This window comes from Anguilla rostrata, chromosome 15 (assembly GCF_018555375.3).
Source record: "Anguilla rostrata isolate EN2019 chromosome 15, ASM1855537v3, whole genome shotgun sequence".
NCBI lineage: Eukaryota > Metazoa > Chordata > Actinopteri > Anguilliformes > Anguillidae > Anguilla > Anguilla rostrata.
This window is the reverse complement of record NC_057947.1, coordinates 9,440,987-9,465,996: the sequence shown is the minus strand read 5'-3', so window position 1 is coordinate 9,465,996 and position 25,010 is coordinate 9,440,987. Positions and strand designations below refer to the sequence as shown.

The window sequence follows — 25,010 nt, the reverse complement described above, 5'->3', positions numbered from 1 at the left end:
GAAGAAACCATGAATTCCGCTCTGTACCTGAAAATTATTTAGGAGAATGTCTGGTCATCAATCCGTGAGCTGAAGCTGAAGCGTAACTGGGTTATGCAGCAAGACAATGAGTCAAAACACAGAAGCAAGTCCACATCTGAATGGCTGAAAAGATAAAAAATTTAAGTTGTGGAGTGGTCTAGTCGAAGTCCTGACTTGAACCCGTTAGAGATGCTGTGGCCGGACCTGAAATGACCTACTAAATTCTGCAAAGAAGAGTGGGTTAAAATTCCTCCACAGTGACGTGAAAGACTGGTATCAAATTATAGAAAGAATTTGGTTACGCTTATTAAGTTTAAGGAGGCAATTACCTTTACACGTGGGTGATGTGGGTGTTTGATAACTTCTTTTTCATTAGATTAATTTAAAAATTATTTTTAAAATGTGTTTTGTGTTCACCCAGATTAATTAATATTTAATTCTGTCTAAAAATCTCAAACCATTCAGTGTGACAAATATGCAATAATTTAGGAAATCAGGAAGGAGGAAAATACTTTTTCAGGGCACTGTATATAGTGCATGTATTGCAGTTTGCACATGGTTAAAATGGTTAGCCATAATATCTCTGTTTCCTGAAGATGACACACTAGATTGGTGGCTGACTCATTGTGTCTAGTGTTCATTCTGCCTTTTGGTGCCACCATCATTCTTTCATGCCTTGTAATACATACTAATACATTTTATTTTTTCACTGAATACAAGTAGCTTGCAGTCTCATTTTTATGTGGTATTAAAGGACATAATGGCAAGAAAGTCAATGAATACCAAGAAAGTCCATGGACCGGCAATTGCTCGAATGTTGACATATGATTCATCAATAGTTTCTACATAATACTGCAAGGTTAGGACACCCTCGGGTTGACTTGGCACAAGAAAAATGGAAACAGAAGCCTCAGTGTGTTGATTCATCTACATAATGATTGAAAATATGAGGGAGGTTACTGCAGTATGAATGAAGCAGACAAATGGTCTTTGTGTTTTGGTGTCTTCCTCACTTGCATGGATCCAGTTTTTTTTTTGTTGTTGTAGCAAAATAGCTTTTGGGTAAATGAAACCGCTTAGAAAACCGTAAATGCAACAGAATCAAAATATAAACCTTTGTGTCGCTCAGCCATGGAGATTAAATCATTAGGCTATATTTGTATTAAACACAAGTGGATTTAACCTTTTTTAGGTGATTCAATGAAACCAATGAAACTAAATAATTTCTCAAAATTAGATTAGCACTTTGAAGCGGCAACAGTCTATTTTTTCACAGTTTGATCTTCCTGTGCTACAGAGAACACTCAACTGAATTTAGCATACCCAAAAAAGTGTGACTCAGACAGCTTTTTGCTTGAAAAGTCAGGTATATTAAAAGTGATCTGACCAATGAATTTCAGCAAGATGTGTCAATCATTGGTAAAAACTCATTTTCATTGGCTCAGATCTCTTACTGTCGGTCACCATGTCCCAATGCAGCAGGTGCTGTAAAGTAGTCTTATGGAGAAAAGGGGCCGGATTAATCCAGAGCATTTGATTGAATTGCGCACGCCCTTAGACAGGATGTGCGCTTGACTGAATCTGGTCCGTGGTTTCACGCTTACACGACATTCAAAATGACATAAGCGCGCATTGGGCTTAGGAACAGATTCTTTTCGAAGTCTGATGAGGTCACGTTTCAGAGAGGAGCTGTGTCATTTCTGGGACCGGTTACTTCCTCCTCAGTGCCTGTGAACTCGCCGTCCGGAGAACGGGCCGTCCGGAGAACAGGCTGCGTTTGTTTCCACACCCACGCGTAAACACCCCGGCCTCAGCTCCCTGGCTCCCTGCACTCCCTCACCGTGCGATCACGAGGGCCTGCCCCCCCCCCCCACCCATCCCCACCCACCCCCCCGCCGGCTCTCCCCCAGGACCAGCAGAGTGACAGAGGCTATCGAGAGGCTGGAGGATGACCTATTTTCCTGCGATGGGAGGAAGAAAAAAAAAAAAAACCTATTGCGTTGACAGTTCCTTAACTCCCAAAGCCGCGTAGCACTCTGCGATAAGAGATGAAGTATTAGAGAGTCTAATGCTACTGCAGTGGAACTTTTTTAACGTGGCCTTTCCAGCCCGCCCCACCCCCGAAAGCCTATTTTACCTGCATTTAAATAATGGAGTGCTGCATACCGGGGATATGTGTTAAGTAAAACAGAAGCGGACTGCTTAAATGCACGAGCTGATAAAGTTGGAAATGCTTCAGAAGGCGAGTCTTCTTTCGTAAGTTTATTATGTGGGAGTCAGAGGTTTCACATTGGCATGTCGGCTGCATATAAAAAAGTAACCGGCGTTCATCAATTTTGCCGTAGCTCTTTACAGCTTGTAAATGGTCAATTCATGATCAGTTGTCAAATCAGGGTATGCTGTACCGCTGTTTACCGTTTATCTGTGTTGGTGAGAGCACCAACGAAGCATAGGGCAAGGTTTTTGTTTTTTTGGAGCTGAAAAAAGCTCTTTTATGGTTTTTCTGATTTATTTGAAGATCCCCACAGAGCCGTTGGCCTCTGTTCACCCGGGTCCAGATCTGCCTTCAAAGACGGGGCCATTAATGGTGCTGAAACTGTGTGTTTGATGACTGGGTCAGGTTGACCCCCCTGACACACATGCTCATCTCAGAAACTCCAAGATCTTCACTGGGTTTCTGGGCCGAGCCACAGTGGCAGCCAGTGAAGTAACAGGAGCATTAGCAGGCCTCAATGACCAGCTTAAAATGAAACTGCCTCATTTTTTTTATGTGTTGATACTTTTCTCACGTATCGAAACCCTGCACTGCACACAGTTTAATGGCTCCTCTTAGCTCTGGCCTTTCTTCCATCGCCCAGCACAACTGTGCCAAGTTTCTCCCCCTGAGAACAACACCCCCCACCTTCCCACCATCACTACCACTAAGCTCTCAAACAACCTCAGACTTGAAAATTGCCTTGCTAGTCTGTCACAGGTGTTCTTTAAAAACTTCTTTTTTTTCAGGAGAATTGAGATGTTGGCGAGAAATGTGTTATCTGTGGCTGAATGTTCTCTTATCAGTGTATCATTAGTGTTATCTGTACTTGCTGAGCACAGAGGGGCCAGCTGTTGCTTTTCCTTCCGAAGGACTGATTCTGTTTTATTCCACTGGCTGGCACAGGGACAATCGCAGGCCAAACAAAAAAAAATGAACTTCACGTGACCCCCCAAAGCAGCTGCTACAGCACCAGAGGCAATGCGCGTGAATAGTTAATGTTTTAGCATTTATTCACAAATATAGAAAATCGGTTTGTTCTCTCCTTCTCAGTTTCCAAGCAGTGTGAGGTTTGCTTCCAGGCCGAGCTAAGGGCAGCCCTCCCGGCTGGCCTGACCACGGGGCAGCCTAGCACCCCGCTTGTGTTCCAGCGCGCGTTAGCTGAGCTACTTATAGCCTGAGGCTGCAGTTATGCCTCGCTACGAAACAGTGGAGCGCTTCAGCTACACTGCTGACAGAGTTTACAGATGAGGAGCTGCTATGCAGGCTGAGGGGTCTGAGAGGAAAGATAAATTGACTTGCTGGCATCCTTCTTTGAGGAGGACTAGCCATTTACAGCAGATGTAGGTTATCTAAAGGCAGTTGGTTAAAGTGGTAGGAAGACCGTTTGTTTTTTTTTTTCAACTTGAAATTGCACAGTTTGCTCTTCTTGTTGGTTTGTTGTCACTTCGAGTCCTTGTCTCTGTTTGCACTGCCTGAACCTCAATCGAGGATCTCAAGCGCTTTTTAAGCATGTCTAGCTATGCGCGGATTCCTGACGTGTGAAATATGTGAAATTCTCACTTGAGATACTGCTTAACTTTGAAATGGGAGGTTCAAGCTGAGTAGCACTGAATGTAATTAAATTAGCTTTTCCCAACCCACACCCACTGAGGGAAAATGTGAATTTGCCTGGAGTTATATCGCAACTCCATTGCTTTTCCCTGGATTAAAACAAAAAACAAAAAACATTATTCTTAACTACAAGGTATTGGTGACCGTTGGCTGTATGTATGTTTAAAGGGATTAGTCTCAATCCCTCAATCATCTAAATCCGCACATAAAAATGCTGCTTGCGAGAAACAGCACGTAACTAGCTATCGCCTGTATCCGCTAAAGCGGAAATGTGCCAGCTCTTTACAGCAAAATAGTACCCAGACAGGGACAACCCAGACACAAAACAGGGGACAAACAGCAGGACAAAAAAGCTTTCATCAGTGGAATCTCAGTGGAAGGTTCCTGAAACCTGTATGAAGAATGTCAGTCGATACTCACGAGCACAGCAAACTGCTGAAAGAGAACCAGCATACAGGTAATGACACTGACAGCAATGCTGAAGGAGAAGGGTAGTTTAGCATACCTGGCCCATTGTCTCTTTTCTGTACAGATAGAGGTAAATGTGAGACTGAATGTTTTTAGGCATTTTATTTTAGAATGCATTTAGAACATTGCCTTTAGGACAAATCCATCTTACACAATTCACACAAACACTCATGCGCACACACACACACACACACACACACACACACACACACACCTACTGTACACACACCCACACACATACACACAAAGGCTAGTTAGAGGCCATTCTGACTCTCTTCTTATACAATGATTAGCTTATAAATGTGTCTATTCACAGAGAGAATGGCTAGCATTGGGAAGGAGTTTTAAAGAGTAATGTAGCGTAGCATTTATTGCCCTGAAGGACATTCTATTCCATTGTGCAATGTGTGTGACTGTCTCGGTGAATGGATGAGTGTCTGAGGTTTGCTTTCTGCTTCTTGCCAGAGGACACGCATTGTGCACTGTGTATACGCTCTGGTTCTGCAGCCTTGATGCAGGTTGAAAAGTTTGGCTTTTTTTTTGTAGCCATTGTTTATTCAGCATTCTGTCACCTGCGTTTCCAGTGTGCCTGCGTGATTTAAGTCAGGAACGATACTGAAGGAGTTCTTTTCACCTCCTGCTTCGTTGCCGGTTTCCAGGAGCTCATCGATGCTGTGCGCTACTGGACACGGGCACATTGCCTGCACAGCGCTTGTAGCGTAGCGCACGTGCACCCAGGACAGCCTGCTGGAATGCGCCACGAGGCCCAGAGAAACTGAACACTGTCAGGAGTGCAGAAGCCTGGCGGGCTGTGCATTGTTTTATAAGTCAACTTTAAGGGCACATCCCTCTGAGACCTGGAAAATAATTTATGTCTCCTGTAGGGGACATGAGTCTCTGTTCATAGTCTGAAGAACCATATATTCTACTGGGCTAAAACCTGCACTACAAGGGACATTTATTAAAAATAAAATACATATTTTTGAAGATATTTTCACATAGAATCGTCTAGTCCAAGGAGCCCATTAATACATCGTGAGCTTCTCCCTACCAATGCAAGACACAATTACACAACTAGATATGCAGTGTCTGGACGAAAACTGTCATTTACCAGAAACGACCTGTGGGAAGCGCACATTCATGCATCGTGCTGTAACGCCGTGGCAGGGTTTATCACCAGAAGCGCAATTTGGGAAGTGAAGCTGTAAGTGCAGCCAATAAGTTTTCTTTTCAAGTTTTTTTTTTTTCATTTTTGTATTGTATCTTTATATAATTGTTATACGTTGCTTAGATTTGTATGGATCTCTAGTGTATTTGTGTGTGAACCCAGGAAGAATAGTTCAGTGGAACTAATGGGTTTCTAAATAAATGAAATTAAGTGCAACCAAGAAACTTGTATTATGTCCAAAAAATGTAAATACTTAAACTTTTTTGTTTTTCTGCCAGGTCTCAGGAGGATATGTAAGTAAGACGTGAGGACATATTTATTGAATCAAGGCCAGCGAGTTCCAAACCGCAGGATGCTAACTGGTTAACTCGTCGCGTTGGCTCCCGCAGTCTAGTTCCAGCGCACGGCGTTTAATTCTCCTCACGATGGTCTGACTGAAGCGTTATTGGAGAGCAGAGCGTGTGACACTCAGAAGCGCTGCCAGCAGAAAAGGATTTCTGGCCAGACTCGGCTCGGCGTGTCGATGCTGATGCGACACCGCGGGTTGCTGCGGGTTTTAAAGCCCGAGCTAGACACGGTGAGCCGCAGGCCCGTCTGCGTCCTGACCGCAGCTGCACGTTTACACACCGAGGGGAATGTTTGTTCAGCTCTGAGGAGGGGAAGGACGTGTAAAAATGCTGAAATGCTAACAGTGAAACACACGCGTGCACAGGCACATACAGTACACACACAAGACATCCCGCTGAATAGCTTTGAATCAGCTTTTCACCGGGTAAATAACTCCCTTTCTCTCCTGCTCAGCTGATGTGCGGTGAACGTTCTGGTGCATAAAACAGCTACCGTGCTGAACTCCCTGAGGGGGGATTATTTATATGTTTTTTAGGGTTTCCTAAACATATTTTTTACTTTACACAATTTACTGTAAAGCAATTTGTGTTAGTTCTATGTGCTTTATCTGTGGAAGGTCTTACTGGAATTTCCTTAATAGAATTCCACCGCAAAACAACATTAAGCTCATCTAACAGATGAAAGCAAATTGATTAAGTCTCCCTTAGCGGCTGGCCTAGCCAAACCAATCTGTGCAGGGAAATAGTTCCGTAGAGGTGTGCGTCATATTGACGTACAACTCTAACCGTGCTCATTTTTTAAAATAAATACAGTGCGTGGGTAATTTGAATTCGGCGATAACTCCCCCCAAGTGCCCATACAAGGGGAAGGGGGTGTTGACCAAACTCAGTGAGAAACAGGTGGGGTAGCTGCTGTTCCAACTGTAAACAGTGTTAGCTTCGGAGCTAACTAGCGTAGTGGGCTTGGCTCAAAGGGTCGATGGCTACACATTATATAATGGAAAATATAGTGGGTTGCAACGATTTTGCAGATGATACACTGGACGACAACACCTTTCGAGTGTGAGTGCGCGAGTGTGCTCGTGGATATGTGTGTGTGTTTGTGTGAGCAGTTTGCTTGTGGGTAGGTGTGTATGCGTGCGTGTGTGTGTGTGTGTATTTCCGTGTGTGTCTGTGGGTATGTATGTGTGCGCGTGTGTGTGTGAGTGTGCTTGTGGGTATGTGTGTGTATGCGTGCGTTTGTGTGTGTGTTTGTGTGTGTGCTTGTGGGTATGTATGTTTTTGTGTGAGTGCGTTTGTGTGTGCTTGTGTGTCTGTGAGGAAGACTATGCATCACTTGAGTGACTTCCCTCAAAGTCATGCAGTGGGTCTGTAATCCAGTGCCATTATGAGCACATAAAGCCAGTCTTTCAGGCTCCATAAGTATTTCCTTCCTGCTCAGTGGTCCAGCTCCAGTCTCTTCATATGATGCAGTTCACGGTCCCGCCGGCTTCAGCAGCCAGTCGCGCTGCCATGGAAACGCACACATCCCAGCGAGGGAGTGATTTAATCTGAAGTGACAATGATCAAACTTACAGAGCGTCTTCAATTACAGCTGAGGCAGTCAAATAGAGGGTGGTTCCGTTTGACATTTTCAGCCATCTTATTTCATTGCCACGGCAACGGCTTAGGGTCATAACGCACATGTGCGACAGCATTAAATGCATCAGGGATATTGCAAATATATAGTGTTGTTTTTGCTTTGTCTTGATTTGCTTTGTGTCCCCCGAGAGCTTGTGGGTTTATGTGCCGCCCTGTTGCTCAGCGGTAGCGAATCACAATGACTTTCAGCTCTTTTTTTTCTCCTAAGTGGAATAAGCGTAGGCATCATAATAGATGCCTGTCTCTTTTTCAAGTTTTTGATGGCATTTTGAAATATGACAGGGTATGGTATGGACATTTTGAAAAGTAAGTAATTTATTAAGTAATTTAGTGGTATGGTATGGTCTAGGGTAGTAGATTTTTTTATATTAATGGCAAGCAAATTGAGAGACAAAAAAAAATTATATTGAAAGAAAAGATAAGCATATGTATATGCAGACAAATGCAAGCGTTTTGGGACAGTGACAATTAATTTTCATGAGTCTACATGGTATGTACGAAATGGTGCAGTTTTCATTCATTCATTCATTCATTCATTCATTCATTACCTTTATTTAACCAGATCATTGAGAACACATTCTCTTTTACAGTGACAAAGTATTTGTCTCATTGCATTTCATATTGCCATCACGATATCCATATTAATCACACGTTGTACATTTTGCCCATAGAGTACACCCCTATAATACTGTACATACATGCACACCCGCACACACACATACACACATGTGAAATATATATTCTAATACGCAAACAGCATTTTGCTGAGACGTGGGTTTTGTGACTCCCTGCTGAAAATATGTTCATAAATAATGTTTAGTGCACGCCAACGAGGCGGGGAAGAGCCAGGAGAAAGCCACGGACCAACTTCTTTACGGTGACTTTCAAAATATGCTAAGTGCAGACCAAAGGCCTACTCATCAGCTACATGTGTACACAACAAAGCACAGTGAACCACAGAACAGCAGCTTCATTTCACAATATATATCCCACCTCACCCCTGGGCTGCATTTACAAGCGGCCATGTTGTAGGCCTAGCTTCCTCCGTCTGCGTGAAATATGTTCCTCTGGGTGAATTATTGTGGTTTTGTTGCGCAGCGAGGGATTCTGAATGTGATGTATGAGCAGTCTGCGATTCTGAGAATGTCCTTCGTTGAAATGCATGTCCATTCTGGAAAAATGACAGCTTCATTTCACCGTGTGTTGATTACTTTACTTTGCATGATAAATGCCTTTAATTTCATTCGCGTCGTGATTTATCACGAGCGCATACATCTTATTCACGACGCACATATTTGAAATAAGGATGTGATTTAACAACTCCATCATGTTCTTTTTCTATGAGCAGCCAGTGTAAAGGATGCTAATTTATTAACAGCGAAGAAAAAAAAAAAGGTTCTTTTGGAGTTTTTCAGAATGGAAATTAGATAGCGGCGGCCCGTTTGGCGTCCGGGTCGCTGTGGAAGTGCGGTCACGGATCAGCGCAAAGGACAAACGTGAACATCTGGGCCGGTCTACCCATCTGGCCATATATCAGCCCACGGAGGTACCCATAAACCTGGCCTTTTACGGCTGCTAATTCGGTGCGAGGACCGGTGAAGCGAAGCCCGCCCTCTGCTTCGCGGAAACAGCGGGAGGGCGGCCATTTTAAGGCAAACCCCCCCCCAAAGGACATTCGTGTGAATGCCATTGCCTCCGCGAATTTGGCAGCGGTCATCCGACGGAAAGTCAAAGAAGACCTTTTCCCAGGGGACACGGGGTGGGGGAGGGTGGGGGGGGGGGAAGGGGGTGCAGTGACACGCGCTGATGGACGTTCGGGCTTAGGCAGCCTGAACGTAGTGTTCTTGGGTCGCCGGTCTAACGTGAAAAGTAGCCATGTTTGCACATTGCAGCGTTCTCGCATGTTCATCCTGGCCAATGGTTCAATAAAAATCAGCAAGCTACCCTGAGTGCAGTCATGTCAAAGTTCTGAAATTCTGGCGATGAATTGTCTGTAGACTTAACATGAGAGACCGAATGCTGATTTACAACTCATGCTAGGTTCTCAACGTTTGGAGACCGTTATGTATGGCGCTGGTGCGCACATGCAGCAGATGGGGACACTAACAGTAGCAGCAGCCAGTCACACTGACTTTGTTCGAGTCCCTTAGCGATAACCTGTCTGATCAAGTAAAGCAAGGGCGAAACCATGTAGCTAGCCATTTCTGTTCATGTTAGCTACCATGTTGTCTTTGCTAGCTGTTAGCTGAATAATTAAAGCTGAGGTGACTTGCGTTATCTCTTTAGTAGGATATTTGTGGCCAAATCTCATGTCTAATTCACTAGATAACTAAGTAGTTTCATATGGCTACCATTAATGATGAACATTGATAAATTCCCTTTTACAATTTGTGTTGTGCATTCAGACTTCAGTGTTGAAGTGTAGTATAATGGCTAAAGAGTTGGTCTTGTAACCTAAAGGTCGCAGGTAGGACACTACCGTTGTACCCTTGAGCAAGGTACTTAACCTGCATTGCTCCAGTATATATCCAGCTGTATAATAGGATACAATGTAAGTTGCTCTGGATAAGAGCGTCTGCTAAATGCCTGTAATGTAATGTAATTAATTGGTTTGCCTTTGCTCAGCCTAGTGAGATAATACAACATGTTTCCTTCATTTAACACAAAAACGCCTGTGTCTGTAAAATGGGAAAACATGTGCCTAGATAGTAACCATGAAATAAAAGCAAAATGCCTGAAATTTTGTCTCATATTCATCTTTTGAAATTAAAATTCCTTAAGTATATAGCAAAACAACAAATTTCGCTTAACCATTCCCATACTTTGGAGGGCACTGTATGTGGTGCCAAATAAAACACATGAGCATGTCGGAAATGAAGCATGCTTTTTAAAAGTACAAAATTCCTTATATGAACTACACTGTCCGGAACACTAAACTATGTATATAGGCTGTTTGAGAGACGGTTTGAATCTTAAGCAATCTGTCCAGTGGTGAGTACAGGTTGTTTGAAATACAGTAGACATATACAGAGCTGTAGCAGTTGTCATCGGCCTGCTTGTGATGGAGAGCAACCTGATTTTAGCATTAGGGCTAATCAATTACATTTCTTGCCTTTTGAAGCTTCGGTCCAATGCAAACATTTCACCTAAAACATTGGTTTGTGATTAATAAGATATTGAAGTCTAGGTGTACTAAGCCTTTTTCGACTAGTGTTATGCTTCAAACAGGCGCGCAGAGCTGGAAGTGCAGTATGCGTGTCATCTATATGAGTCATCGCTGGGTGTGCTTCTCTCCTTAATGCATATGCATTTAAATGAAGATCACACAATTAAAGGGCAGAGGTATAAGTGTGGCTGAATACGTATGGTACTGTGTTGAATTTACAAAAGTTCACACAATTAACGAGGGTTAATTTATGTGTGACATTTTGTATGCCGCTAAAGAACAGTTGTAAATCGAGACACAAGCAAGACGGAGAGACAGATATGGAGCGCATGATGTCACTGACGATGCTACCGTGGCTAACAGGAGGAGGAGTGCTCGGCATCCACACTGTTGATAGAGGCCTTCAACCGTTTGACTGAAACAATGGACTGCAGGCTGCATTCAGTCTAACTGTTGCCATTCAAAACTGCTGAAAAATCATGGAAAGCAATAAAAACGAGGACAGTCATGGAACTGCCAAAAAAATGGCAAAAATCATGAAATCATGTGACAAACACCCAGTCATAGAAATTATTACTCTTCTGGAAGAAATAACGACGATCTAGAACCTCCTACACAATGTTCCCCTTCCATCCTAGCAATAGTGAACCGCCTGGCAACATTCCACTAGCTTGCATCTCGATCATTTCAATCGACAGTTTTCCCCACAGGTGGGATAAAACAGTCAGCATTTTGCAGAGCGCTGTCCGTAGAGCTGGATACTCACATCCATTGAAGATATTCAAAGCACTAATCAGAAGTTTTTTTAAACTTCTACACAAAATGGGATTAGTCCCTTTTGCCGATTACATAATTAGCTGTAGCCATAGTAAACGTGTTAATTTCACACAGATTGCATGAGCACCAACATACCCTCATCATGCCAGGATATTCGCTGCGAGTTTTAGGTACGTACCTCTGGCCCTGAGTTGAAAACTAAGGCTGAAGACACGCTCTGTGCTCATGTACGCTCTCACGCATCCGTCGGGTCGTCCGTTACCCGCGTACCCCGGCGCAGACATTGCCACGGCAGCCGTTCCCGCCGTCTCCTGAGCGCTAATTACAAACGTTCTGCTCGGGTCGGGTTCTCTCCACGGGGCCAGCGATGTCAGGCAGCCCGTCGGGAGGACATTAAACCGTGAAATTGAATCTCTGTGACCGCGTGTCATCCTGAGCCGTTTCCCCTCGTGTCTGAGGTCAGCCTCCCACCACACGGGGCAGTGCAGGACAGCCTCTCTGAAGGGAACACTCTGCTAGTCCACGACAGTGTGTGCGTTTGTGAGTAATTACAGCTGGACCAAGGCCACAGTCATGGTCTGTGGTGCCACTTTTAGTGCACTTGAGAACAGAACTATAATCCGAAAGCAGACTCCTGTGTCATCCATAATAGATCTCCACCTTATTGTCTGATGTATATGGGATTACTTTAGCCCAGGTATTACTCTTTATAAAGATGGTGACCAGACCTCTAATGAAAGCTCAGTGCTGTAAGGTTTTTCTCACAAATGAAATAAAAAGTTCATTCTGAGTAGTGTTTTATTTTCTGCTCACGTTTAGCATATGTAAAATGAGCACATTTGAATTTATATTTTAATTCAAAATGTGAAAAAGATAATATGGCAGCTTTTGTGAAAATGCAGTTTTTTTGCAGTTGATTCTGCTGGAAAATTGTGGATGCAAATTGCCTTTATAGTTAATGGGGTAGATTTTTTTTTTTAAGTTTTGCATTCATCACAGAATCTAACCATATGCACGTAAACACACTGTCCAAAGCAAAGAAGGCAAAACAGCCAGTGCTGAGTTCTTCCATGAGTCAGTTGTCTGATGAATCTAGTGAGCATTTTAATGGCAAAATGATGGTGAAAAGGCATCTTGGTGTTCAGGTAAAAATGTGGCTACATTTGGTGGAAAAGTGACTGTTTTCTAGCCGACTGGAATGTAACCAAGTTATATCCAGGTAAAGCTTGAGTTACATATATTGGAGTTTCTGTTTCTGTCTAAATGTCTCTCAGCCTACATTTCCACCCTTCTAGACATCTGGAGGCCTGCTTTTGCTCACTGAGGAATTTCAAGTTTAATATTGAACTTTATAAACATAAATATATAATCTATATCGGGGGGATATAGATGTGCTATATTATTTATTAAAATCCATTTCACAGAGAAACTGTAAAGGAAACTCTGAAGATTAAGAAAGCAACTGTGAACTAGTGACTTCTCTCCAAAATGCAATGTTCTCTCAGTGAAAACCTACAGTACTGCTAGTGAAATTAGATATTCTAATATGCTGTATGTTGCAAAGTTCAAGTTTTTCTCTTTGCTGGCTTTCCTGTGCTCATTTGCTGTATGGCCTTTTATTCTCTCTCCAGCTGTATACATATGCATGAGTATATATGTTTTGTGCAGAATCCTTAGTACACTAGAAAACATCTGCATTTGAGAACTAAGCATCCTGATAATTGCACTGATGCACTTATTCAAACACTTGGCCAAGGAAGACACTGGGATAAGTCTTCGTTCTTAGGAGCAGAATAAATCTCACATCCTCTATTAAACAATCATCAAAAGTCCTTCAGAAAGCCCTGTGTGCTCAGAACTGGGGATTTAATGGTTGTGTTGAATGAGGACATTCCCAAAATGGCTGCCTCCCTGTTTACCTTGATCACTTACAGTAAAACAGATCCTTTTTTTCGTAACGTCTGTCAGAACTTATATCATCTGCCCGGTTCCTCTTGGGTTTCGTTACCAGGTTTTAAGGCTAAAATTAATTTCATCTTTCAATTTAAAAGCAATCTGTTGGAGAGGGTGTAGCGCATTATAGGCACTGATCATGACCGTAGTGTAATCATCAGATTTAATTACGCTTTTATCGGTTCCTCAGCTGTGAAAGCTGGGTGAATTTGGTTAGATCACTATCCGTGTCTGCGATCAGAGATGTTCAAATCAAGAAAAAAATATCCCAAACTTACAAAATCTTTTGATGAGGACCAGCTATCTAACACTGGGTAGGACCCCCCTTATAGGACCCCCTTTCCCCTCCAGAGCAGCCTGAAGTCTTCACAGCACACATTCCAAAAGATGCTGGGAACATTCCTTAGGAACTTTGGTTCTTTGGTCCATGCTGACTCGATAGCATCATGCAGTTCCTGCAGATTTTTCAGCCACACTTTCATGCAGTGAACCTCCCGTTCCACCTCATCCCAAAGGTGCTCTATTGGGTTGAGATCTGGGGACTGTGCAGGCCATTGGAGTAAACTGAAGTCACGGTCCTGTTGATGGAACCAGCTTGGAATGATGCGTGCTTTGTGACATGGCTCATTATCCTGCTGGATGAAAAGGGTAGAATGCCGCTATAAAGAGGTGCACATGGTCAGCAACAAAAAGTCTGCCCGTTCTCCTCTGACCTCTCTAATTAATTCTCATTAAGTGTTTCACCCACAGAACTGCTGCACCCTGGATGGTTTTGGTTTATCGCACCATTCTCTGTAGACTCTAGAGGCTGTAGTCCGTGAAAACCCCAGGAGAGCAGCTGTTCCTGAGATGCTGGAAACACCGCGTCTGGTGCCACCTATCATACCACGGTCAAAGCCTCTTTGATCACACATCTTGCCCATTATAATGTTTGATCAAACAACAACTGAACCTCTTCACCATGTCTGCTTGCTCAATGCATTGAGTTGCAGCCTCATGATTCACTGTTTGCAGGAGCAGGCTGCTTGCATTAATGAGCAGGTGTGCCTAATAAAGTGACACCTGAATGTATTTATGAGATATGAGGGTTTGGAGACTGGTTCAGTCATACTAGTTACGCATTTACGCATTTTTTAGGGGAGAAAAAGGGAAGCTTTCATTTTATTAAGCTTCACAGAGTGAAACTGGACACGAATGTGACTGTTTTTCAATCAGAGCGATTAAAAGCCGGTTTAATACCACAATACTTATCCCACCGAACCAATCATCCCTCTAAATATGCTGAGGATGACAACCTGCTGTTCTAATGGCGTGCTTAACAGCAGCAATCGCTGAACTTAATAAAAGGAAATGACATGTCCTCGCGGCTTAAGGTGTCAAGATGTGTTGGATTTGGGTTCTCAATCACACACTGTTATGGAGAGCGGAAAGTGTTGCGCTGCGTAATTACATGCACTGTAAATTGTAGCTGTAATTATGGAAACTGATAGCATAGATTTAGAAGCGCCATCATGTAACACAAGGAGAAAACGAGTGTGTAAAAGGAGGAAATGCCTGTGATTGGTTCACTCGTATGTGTTTTCCTTTTTTGTAAAAGGAGAAAGTGCCTGTGATTGGTTCACCCGTATGTGTGTTCCTTTGTGTAAAAGGAGGAATTGCCTGTGATTGGTTCACTCGTTTGTGTGTTCCTTTGTGTAAAAGGAGAAAGTGACTGTGATTGGTTCACTCGCATGTGTGTGCCTTTGTGTAAAAGGAGAACATGCCTGTGATTGGTTCACTCGTATGTGTGTTCCTGTGCTGCTGAGCTAATTGGCTTACCCAAGTGCCTCATTCATCTTAAAAACAGCCGCAAATGCATTTTTATTCCTGTGGACCAGGGAGACGCTTCACATCTGTTCGACTGTACATCAGAAAGAATAGAGCATGATTGCAGCATATAAAATTTATATGTTTACCGCAGAGACCCCGATTCAACACATGATCCATGATCCTGCCTCCGTATCGTCGACACAAAACCTGATTTAAGCAGAAGTCCAGTGTTCTACAGTCATGTGTCTCCTTTGTGATTACCTGTGCCATTTCCACTTTCCCAATGTAAAAGAAGCAGGGTTGTTTTGAAAGCTAAGTTAAGTGGTAACTACTTTGTTAGAAGCAGAGTACTACAGTATAGCATTATACTATAATCGACTATAGCAGAATGATGACTTCATCATGTATTGTCCTTTTTACATGGCACTTCACCAGAAAGCTGGGGAAAGCTTTTTTACATCTGACTGCACCAACAAAGGGAACGTATGTCCGCTAATGCTTCCAGTTCAGCGGCAGATCTGCAGTGTGGGACTGAGAAAGCTCTGCTCTGACACAGTGGCATGGACAGCCTTGCCTGAGAGTGAAGTGCCTGGTTTAATGACTCTCTACCACCGGCAGTCAGTGTTAGCTTGAGACCGCCCTGCAGAATGGCAATGTTATGTTTGCTCCACTGTAATTTAGGGTAATGATGGATTTAAATAGGAATGAATTACTTTGTGTTAGTTTACATGCAGTGGTATGCATACACAATCTCAGCTCTTCTAGGTTTAACTGTATTGCAAGCAGAACACGTTTACAGTTGTTTTATACCTTGGTATGTTTTTTTAATTTTTTTATTTTAGGTCTTCGTATGCTCTTTAATTTTATCTAAAAAATTAATCAAGTTTATTCTAGTTAATGTGATACAACTAGATACAACTGATACCACTTAGTTATCAGTTGTATCTAGTTAGTAAGAAATGTATTCAGATTCCACAGAACATTCAGTGAATGATCTTCACGGAAACGTATTGTCAGCCATACTTTTCCCTTACGCAGGGTATCGGAGTGACTGCAGGGCCATGTTCTTTAAGCACCAGGGAAAAGGATCAGATTTTATTGTATTTTATCTGGCTCCACATTTGGTAGATTATACATAATCCTCGGGCTCAGAGATTACCGCTTTGTAAGAATTGAATGGGGAAACCACGAGGACACGTTGGTGGTACTCCTGCCGATTGAAAAAGAAAAAAAAAACGTCTGAAATGGGAAGGGAAACCTGTTGATGAAAGATTTTTTTTTTTAAATAATGGCTTTAATAACATATGTAATATACGACTACTTATTGGTCATGCTCTCTGTTAAAGGGATGTTTCACTTCCTGATTTTTTCAGTTTTCAATTGACACTATATAAGCTGTTTTTGAGATACCTGAAGTGTAGACCTTTAGACCCCAAACCCCCAAGTGCCCCAGTATCGGCCACAGTAAAGCTCGCTGGCTGGTGATCAAAACCTTCTGTAGAAATCTAAAATATCTTTAATTGCACGAAACGGACCAATCAAAAACACTGAAATAGTATTTAAAAAAAAAAAATCATATATAAATAAATAAAAATAAAAAACAGAAAGTGAACTCTCTTTAATATATTGTACTGCTACGTAAGGGGGCATGTATGTTTGGTTTTTGCTAGCTGGCTAATTCTGATCGATTCCTCTCTCGCAGGTACAGGGGAGGTGCTGGCGGAATGCCCCCTCAACCACCTGCAGTGCGTGGGGACGAGAAAGTGCATTCACTTCCACAAGCTGTGCAACGGGGTGAAGGACTGCGAGGACGGCTACGACGAAGGGGTGCACTGCCGCGGTGAGTGTCCTTCCAGAGCGGGGGCTTTAAAAGCATGCCGCCGCATTCGGTACACCCTTATTCCACCTGCTCAGGTTCTTAAAGCTGGGCAGGCTACCCTGGTCCTGGAGAGCCAGCGGTGTTTCTGTTGTTTGAATCAATCTGAGCTCGATTGGTAGAGTCTGACGGAGGATTACAAGTCTGAGCCTGAATATTCTGAATGATGAAATGCTGTGTGCCTCCAGTGAGTGTAACCTGCATTCATTAAACCTGATTCATTGAATTGAATCCAGTTATGTAGCTGTAGGTTTGGATGGAGCAAAACCCAGGACCATCTCTGGCACGCCAGGGTTGCGTACGCCTGTCTTAAAGTGTGAAATCAATCCTATGATACCGGCTGGTGATGACCTTTTAGTCCCTAGACTCTAGGGGTGTTAAGCTTCACTGATGTGGATCTATTTGCAAAAGATAAAAAAGAAAAAAAACGTTATTAACCAGCTGTGCAGTTAGAGTGTACAGCAGTGCAGGTGATGCAGTTTCTGTGCAGTGTGTACAGCCCTGCAGCTGATGCAGTTTCTGCAGAGTGTGTACAGCACTGCAAGTGATGCAGTTTCTGCAGAGTGTGTACAGCACTGCAGGTGATGCAGTTTATGTGCAGTGTGTACAGCACTGCAGTTGATGCAGTTTCTCTGCAGTGTGTACAGCGCTGCAGGTGATGCAGTTTCTGCAGTGTACTGTACAGCACTGCAGATGATGCAGCATGCTCTGGGGTTATCACGTTCATTTTCCTGGAGAAGAATCTTGAGAAATGCAGGCAAATGAAAGAGAACCTTTTCACTTTTTCACAGAAGAGACAAACTGAAAAGGAACACTTGGAAGAAGACTAAGGGAAAACAATGTGAGATTGAGTTGACCTTTGTGTTAAATTCAGTGCTTTGTTTCTTTCTTCAGAAGGGGCTGGGATATTAACTGCATAGATGTACTGTGTTAAAATCATAAAATTAACAATGACTTCGAAATAATACATATTTTCTTATGTTTTTGTGTGCCTTACATTAACAAATTTCCTCTGTTGGATTTCACTTGCTGATTAAGTAGCATGTGTTAAGTTGTGGAAATTCGTATTGTATTGTGTCATGTTGCAACAATGACACCTGCAAAATATCGTTCCTATGTTATATCTAAGCCCATGTATCTAGATGCCCATTAGATCTCTAAAGGGAAATTTGCATGCCCCAAAGTTAGGCTTCTGTTTTAGGAATAAAATTAGTTTTAGTTTTCAGGCCAACAGGAGCCTCCGCACAGCTACTGTCTTGTTTTAGGCTATTAAAAACAGGTACTAAATCATTAACCCACCACTGTCGTTAATATAAATGGCCTGGCCTAAGATCCCTGAATCTGCATAAAGCCATCCACTGGTATATGTTCATCTGTAAGACATGATTTGACTGTTTCCTTCTTACCTCAGCTCTCTACTCAACTTTAAAGCTTTAGGGCAGCAGTGTTTTATAATGGGTACAGAACTGGTCTTGTAACCTAAAAGCTCACAGGCTCGATTCCTGGGTAGGACTCTGCTGTTGTACCCTTGAGCAAGGTACATAACCTGCATTGCTTCAGTGTATTTCCAGCTGTATAAATGGATACAATGTAAATGGATGTTATGTAAGAGTTGTGTAAGTCGCTCTGGATAAAAGCGTTTGCTAAATGCCTTTAATGTAATGCTTTATTACTTTAACAGTGATATGGTACTTTTAGAGGTTCCTTGACTCTCCACTGAACTTAGAAAGATACCTTTCAGGGACTCTACACTGTACAGTTAAAACAATCTAAAGTCCTTAAACTAGACAAGCTAATTCAAATTAATTTGAAATGTGCAGTTTGTGACACTGGTAGTGCCCTTGCTTTTAATTCCTGTGGTTAATTGCTGTTTATACGACTGTGTTACCCTGCATGTTATTGTCGTTTTTATACTGTCTGAGCTTTAGCTCTGGTTCCCCCTGTAAAAGTGTTTTTAATCTCAGCAGTTTTTTTATCCTGGTAAAATAAGGTAAAATAAATAAAACTAAAAATAATGTGTTTAGTGAACTGTGATGCATACACAGTGCTGTTCTACCTATAGGAGATCGTGATAAGGTTCTGCTGTCATATCATATCATGTGTTATCCACAGATGAACTGAAAGCATTTCAGGCGGTGTTGTCAAATCGAGCAGTCACTGTGGATAAAGCGGGAGCTCGCTATGTTTGTGTTAAACGACAGGGTTATTTTCAGCAGGTCTGCTCTCTGTGCAGTACAGTTTCAGTCTCAGGGGATTGTTGCCTTGCACTGTGTCGATTGCCATTCTGCTTTCTGTCATAATAACTATTACGAGTGCCAGGTATTTCAAAGGCAGACAGATGCTGCTCCAATTTTATTGGAATACAGCTGTACAATTCACTCATTCTTAATTCATTCTTAATCGATTCTTAGCAAATGGTTATCTTTTTTCTATGCGAGACACTCTTTTCTTATAGGACAGATTCTTCTTTGGGTATAGTGCATCAGTGGGCCAGTTTCAATGCTGAAGTGGCCTTAGACAACTCCGGGATCAGCCGTGCAGTCGTGCATGTCTCTGATGCCAGTTGCGGTTTTCCGAAGACAAAGCAGTGACAACTCACAAGCTAGCTAACATCACTAGCGCTCCCAGCTCTTCCTTGTGTCCCATTAATGTCCTTGCAGCTGGACCAATACAGTACGGTGGTTCTGCCAGTTTAGCATGCATCTGCTCTAGGCTGTGATCTCAGCGTTGCATGCCAAATAGCACATCCACCACACCACACATTTATAAAGTCACCAAGACTCTACAGCGATACCAATAAACACATTTATCTTTAACTTTTTTCACATGCTGAATTTTATTTCTTTATTTTTATTTTTACTGAGGATGTGCCGCACAGGACAGTTATCAGAATTATAAGTAATTGACATGAACATATTATTAGTTATATTAATGGATGTCTTGGTCTTCACGATGATGTTGACTAAAGCATTCAAATGTTACTGTGAGGCAGATGCCCTTTGCTCTGCTGAAATCTTGTGCACTTCCTGTGACAATTATAGCTCTTACTCGTATTATCTACTGCTCAATAGCGAATGCCATGCGAGTATAAAGCAGCTCTGACCCTTTGCCAAAGTTGAACAAAAAGGAACAGTGTATTAATATACATATATTCTGGAAGTGCCTCTAAAGTATTGATTTCTGAATGCCACGCTACTTGTTCTGGGATTTGTTCAGCTTCTCTTGCCAACCGACCCGTAGACGGACCCGCGGTGTAGAACTTCAACGGGCCCCCTGACAGTCTGTGGCCCCCAGCCCTGTTTTAAAGGCCGCCGGCCCCTCGGGTCTCTACGGGCTCGGGCGAGAGGTGTTCACTGAGGCGTTTCCGGTACCAAGCGCCAGACAACGAATCCTCCGCACACTGGCACACATGAAGTATCAGCGGCACCTCTTAATCTTATTTAGGCTGGGCTGTGCTTATCTTAGGTGTGATGTAGTGTTTATCTTATTTAGTGTAGGCTGTATGGCTGATCTTAGGTGTGATGTAGTGTTTATCTTATTTAGTGTGGGCTATGCAGCTGATCTTAGGTGTAATGTAGTGTTGATCTTATTTAGTGTAGGCTGTGTGGCTGATCTTCGGTGTAATGTAGTGTTTATATTATTTAGTGTGGACTGTGTGGATGATCTTAGGTGTAATGTAGTGTTTATCTTATTTAGTGTGGGCTATGCAGCTGATCTTTGGTGTAATGTAGTGTTTTTCTTATTTAATGTGGGCTGTATGGCTGATCTTTGGTGTAATGTAGTGTTGATCTTATTTAGTGTGGGCTGTGCTGATCTTAGGTGTAATGTAGTGTTTATCTTATTTAGTGTGGGCTGTATGGCTGATCTTTGGTGTAATGTAGTGCTTATCTTATTTAGTGTGGGCTGTATGGCTGATCTTTGGTGTAATGTGGTGTTTATCTTATTTAGTGTGGACTGTGTGGCTGATCTTTGGTGTAATGTAGTGTTGATCTTATTTAGTGTGGGCTGTGCTGATCTTAGGTGTAATGTAGTGTTTATCTTATTTAGTGTGGGCTGTATGGCTGATCTTTGGTGTAATGTAGTGCTTATCTTATTTAGTGTGGGCTGTATGGCTGATCTTTGGTGTAATGTGGTGTTTATCTTATTTAGTGTGGACTGTGTGGCTGATCTCAGGTGTAATGTAGTGTTTATCTTATTTCGTGTGGGCTGTGTTGATCTTAGTGTAATGTAGTGTTTATCTCATGTAGCGTGGGCTGTGCAGCTGATCTTAAGTGTAATGTAGTGTTTATCTTATTTAGTGTGGGCTGTGTGGCTGATCTTTGGTGTAATGTAGTGTTGCTTAGAACGAGTTAGATCCCAGCCCACCGCTTCTCTCCACTCAAGCTCAAATCACCTCGGATGATGAATAAATAGTCTGTAGTGTACCGCTGCCTGGAATCCCTCTCGGGTCAGGGTGTTTTTTTATAGAGCAGTCATACGTGAAGGGGCGTGATCAAGGAGCTGTTTATGTCTTCCCCGTGCCCAGATCTAATTATTAAAGCAAACCAGCTTACGCCTCTTTGCAGCTGAGCTTTCCTTCTTGTCCCTCTTTTTTCGTGTGTCATAGCTATATGGAGCAGTCCATAAGTGTTTGGACAGTGAATCAATTTCTTTTGTTTTGGCTCTGTATTCTAGCGCTGAAGCTATGAAAATGAGGTTAAAGTGCAGACTCAGCTTTAAGGGTGTTAAAGGAGTTATAGCCATTTCTTTTCATAGTCCTCCAATTTTTGGGGAACAAAAGTAATTCAACAAATTAACATAATTTTAATTAATGTGAGATTTATTACTTGGTTTCAAGTCATTTGCATTCGGTGATTGCCTGAATGGGTCTGTGACCCATAGACATCACCAGATGCTGGGTATTTGTCCTGGTGATGCTCTGCCAGGCCTGTATTGCAGCCATCATCAGGTCCTGTTTGTTTCTGAGGTTTTTCCTGCAGTCTTTTCTTTAGCGAGTGAAACATGTTCAGTTGGATTCCGGTAGCGTGTTTGACTTGGCCAGTCAAGAATATTCCACTTTATGGCTATGAAAATCTCCTTTGTTGCCTTACCAGTGTGTTTAGTGTGATTGTCTTGCTGCAAGGTGAAGTTCAGTCAAATTAGTTTGGACGCATTTGGTTGGATTTGAGGAGATAAGATGTTTCTGCACTCTTCAGAATCACATCACCATTAAAGAGTGAGGCGGTACCTGTGGGAGCCATACATGCCCAAACCATAACAACCCCACCACCATGTTTCACAGATGAAGGGCGGGGTGCTTTGGATCATGGGCAGTTCCCGTCTTTCTCTACACTTTCTTCTTTCCATCAATGTGGTACAGGTTAACACTCGTCTCATTTGTCCATAAGAGTTTGTTCCATACTTGTACAGTTTTTTAATGTTGCTACTTTTTTGCAAACTCTAACCTGGCCGTTCTATTCTGTGGCTTACCAGTGGTTTTAATCTTGCCGTGAACCCTCTGGGGTTATGCTGGTGTCGTCTTCTCTTTATTTTAGTCCCTGACACATCTATGCCTACATCCTGGAGGCTGTTCTTGATCTGTTTGACAGTTACAAATTGTTTTTTTCTTCACAATTGAAAGTACTCTTCAATCATCCGCTGCAGCTATGGCTCCGTGCTTTCTTGCTTATTAACAATGTATCAAACTGATTTTGACACAGGAAGTTTTGGCTATGTCTCTCATCAGTTTATTCAGATTTTTCCACCCCATGATGGCCTGCTTCACTGGCATTGTATTGACACTTCTTAGTTCCTCAAATTGAGAGACAACAGCAGCATACTCCAAATAAAACTGCCACACCTAGAATATTTTGTTAGCTTTCTTGTACCTGAACTAATGATGCAGCAGCACACAGCTGGCCAAGAAACAGCCGAGTAGCTAATTGCCCAATTACATTTGGTCCCCTAAAATGGGGATACCATGCATAAAAAGGGTTGCAATTCCTACGCGGTTCACCCAATGTGGGTACCCTCAAATTAAAGCTGACAGGCTGCACTTTGACCTCTTCATTGTTTAATTTGAAATACTATGTGCTGGAGTTGCAGAATCAAAACAATGAAAATTGTGTCACTATCTAAATACTGCACACGTATGCACATACTGGACGTTGTGGTCTATATTTGTATTGTTGTTTTTAGCTATAGAATAACTCATAAATAGCAAAGCAGGTAGAGATGCATCATGGGACATTACCCTTAATGTTAGGAAACAGAAAAATGGCCAGGCACATCAGTTATTTTCATTAGTTCCTAATTTCCATATTGTACGCCCCTAGTGTGCATGTAATCACAGCTGCTTTGGTAATGAGCATCATGGCTGTGCCCTGTCCCTGTACTCTCATCAACTGCTGCTTTTATCAAGCTATGCAGGGTTGAGCTCAGTCTCAGTGTTCAGTTTCAGTGCTCAGTCTTAGTGATCAGTCTCAGTCTCAATGTTCAGTGTTCAATGTCAGTGCTCAGTCTCAGTGGTCATTCTCAATGCTCAATGTTCAGTCTCAGTGTTCAGACTCAGTGCTCAGTATCTGTTTTCAGTGTCAGTGTGCAATATCAGTGATTAGTCACAGTGCTTGGTCTCAGTGTTCAGTCTTAGTGCTCAGTCACAGTGCTTAGTCTCAGTGTTCAGTATCAGTGCTCAGTGTCCGTGCTCAGTCTCAGTGTTCAGTCTCAGTGTTCAGTATCAGTGCTCAGTGTCCGTGCTCAGTCTCAGTGTTCAGTCTCAGTGCTTAGTCTCAGTGTTCAGTTTCAGTGTTCAGGCTTAGTGCCATAGGCTTTGGCCTTCATTTTAGTAATTCCATTTACTAGAAATTTTAGCAGTATTTTGAAACTCTTTTTTTATACGTAAATAAATAAATAAAAGTATAATGCACGAAACATTTCAAGGAAACGCATGGCAATTAGCCCTCTAATCAACAAAGGCCATGCTAATAACTATCCAATCACACGAAAGGCCATGCTAATAACTATCCAATCACACCAAATGCCATATTAAATAACTACCCAGTCGCAGTCTGCCGCTGTCACAGGATTGTATGAACATTGAAAAGGGACCAGCTGAATTACACCTGTGTCAGTATTACTTTGGTTATCAGCCCTTTCTTTCTAAATCATGAACAGCACAGTTTCTGCAGAATTTAGTTGATTTCAATCAATCGAAATGTTGCGAAATGTTATTGTCGTGAATAAATGAACTCATTATGTAACGCCATTGTCTGACTAAAGAATGCACTTTAAATCAGTTATCCCATCTTGATTGACTAAATTCATGTCTAATATCTCTAAATGAAAGCGTGCAAGTAATTAACTTATGACAATAACTCTAGGATGTTGATTACTATTAAAATGATTCATCAGAGCCCCTTCTTTGGTGTAAGGACATACTCTCTGCTCCAGTTCGTGCACAAACATGTAAGATCTCCCAGACCAGCTGTGTGTCGGTGGAACAGCCTGATTGTCTTGCCTTTATGTACGAAGCCAGCAACGGCGACAGCAATGCTGTCAGAAGTGCAGGACTTAGCCTTGGAAACGAATCCAGGAGCTATTTCCAAATTATCACGTCCCTCTTGTGCCATGAGTACTATATCGTTGTCCTTGTGCTGATGATCTCTGTTTCCGGAGCAGCAGGAAGAAGTCTGTGATTTTTGTGTGTAATGTGCGACCACCGTCGATTTCTTTAGCTTTCCTTCCCTTTGACCCTGCGTTTACAATGAAGAGCGCTAAACTATTCATATCTAAGACTGCCAATTTTCAGTTAATCAATGTACCAAACATCCTTGAAGTTTTGGCTGTGACCCAGTTTTAACAGCATGGTTATTTTTTTTTAAATAAAAGCTTTACTTTTATAAAGCTCTATGGATTCTATCATCTTGGATAAAGGTTAA

General features: G+C 42.3%; 1 protein-coding gene across 1 annotated transcript in view; it reads left to right on the top strand.

Moving 5' to 3' along the window:
• Positions 1 to 25,010, top strand: part of LOC135241237 (low-density lipoprotein receptor-related protein 1B-like) — a 457,371-nt gene that overhangs the window by 112,214 nt on the left and 320,147 nt on the right. Inside the window, exon 4 of the mRNA XM_064311460.1 lies at positions 16,921 to 17,058. Coding sequence (XP_064167530.1) covers positions 16,921 to 17,058 — 138 coding nt within the window. The remainder of the gene's footprint in view (positions 1 to 16,920; positions 17,059 to 25,010) is intronic.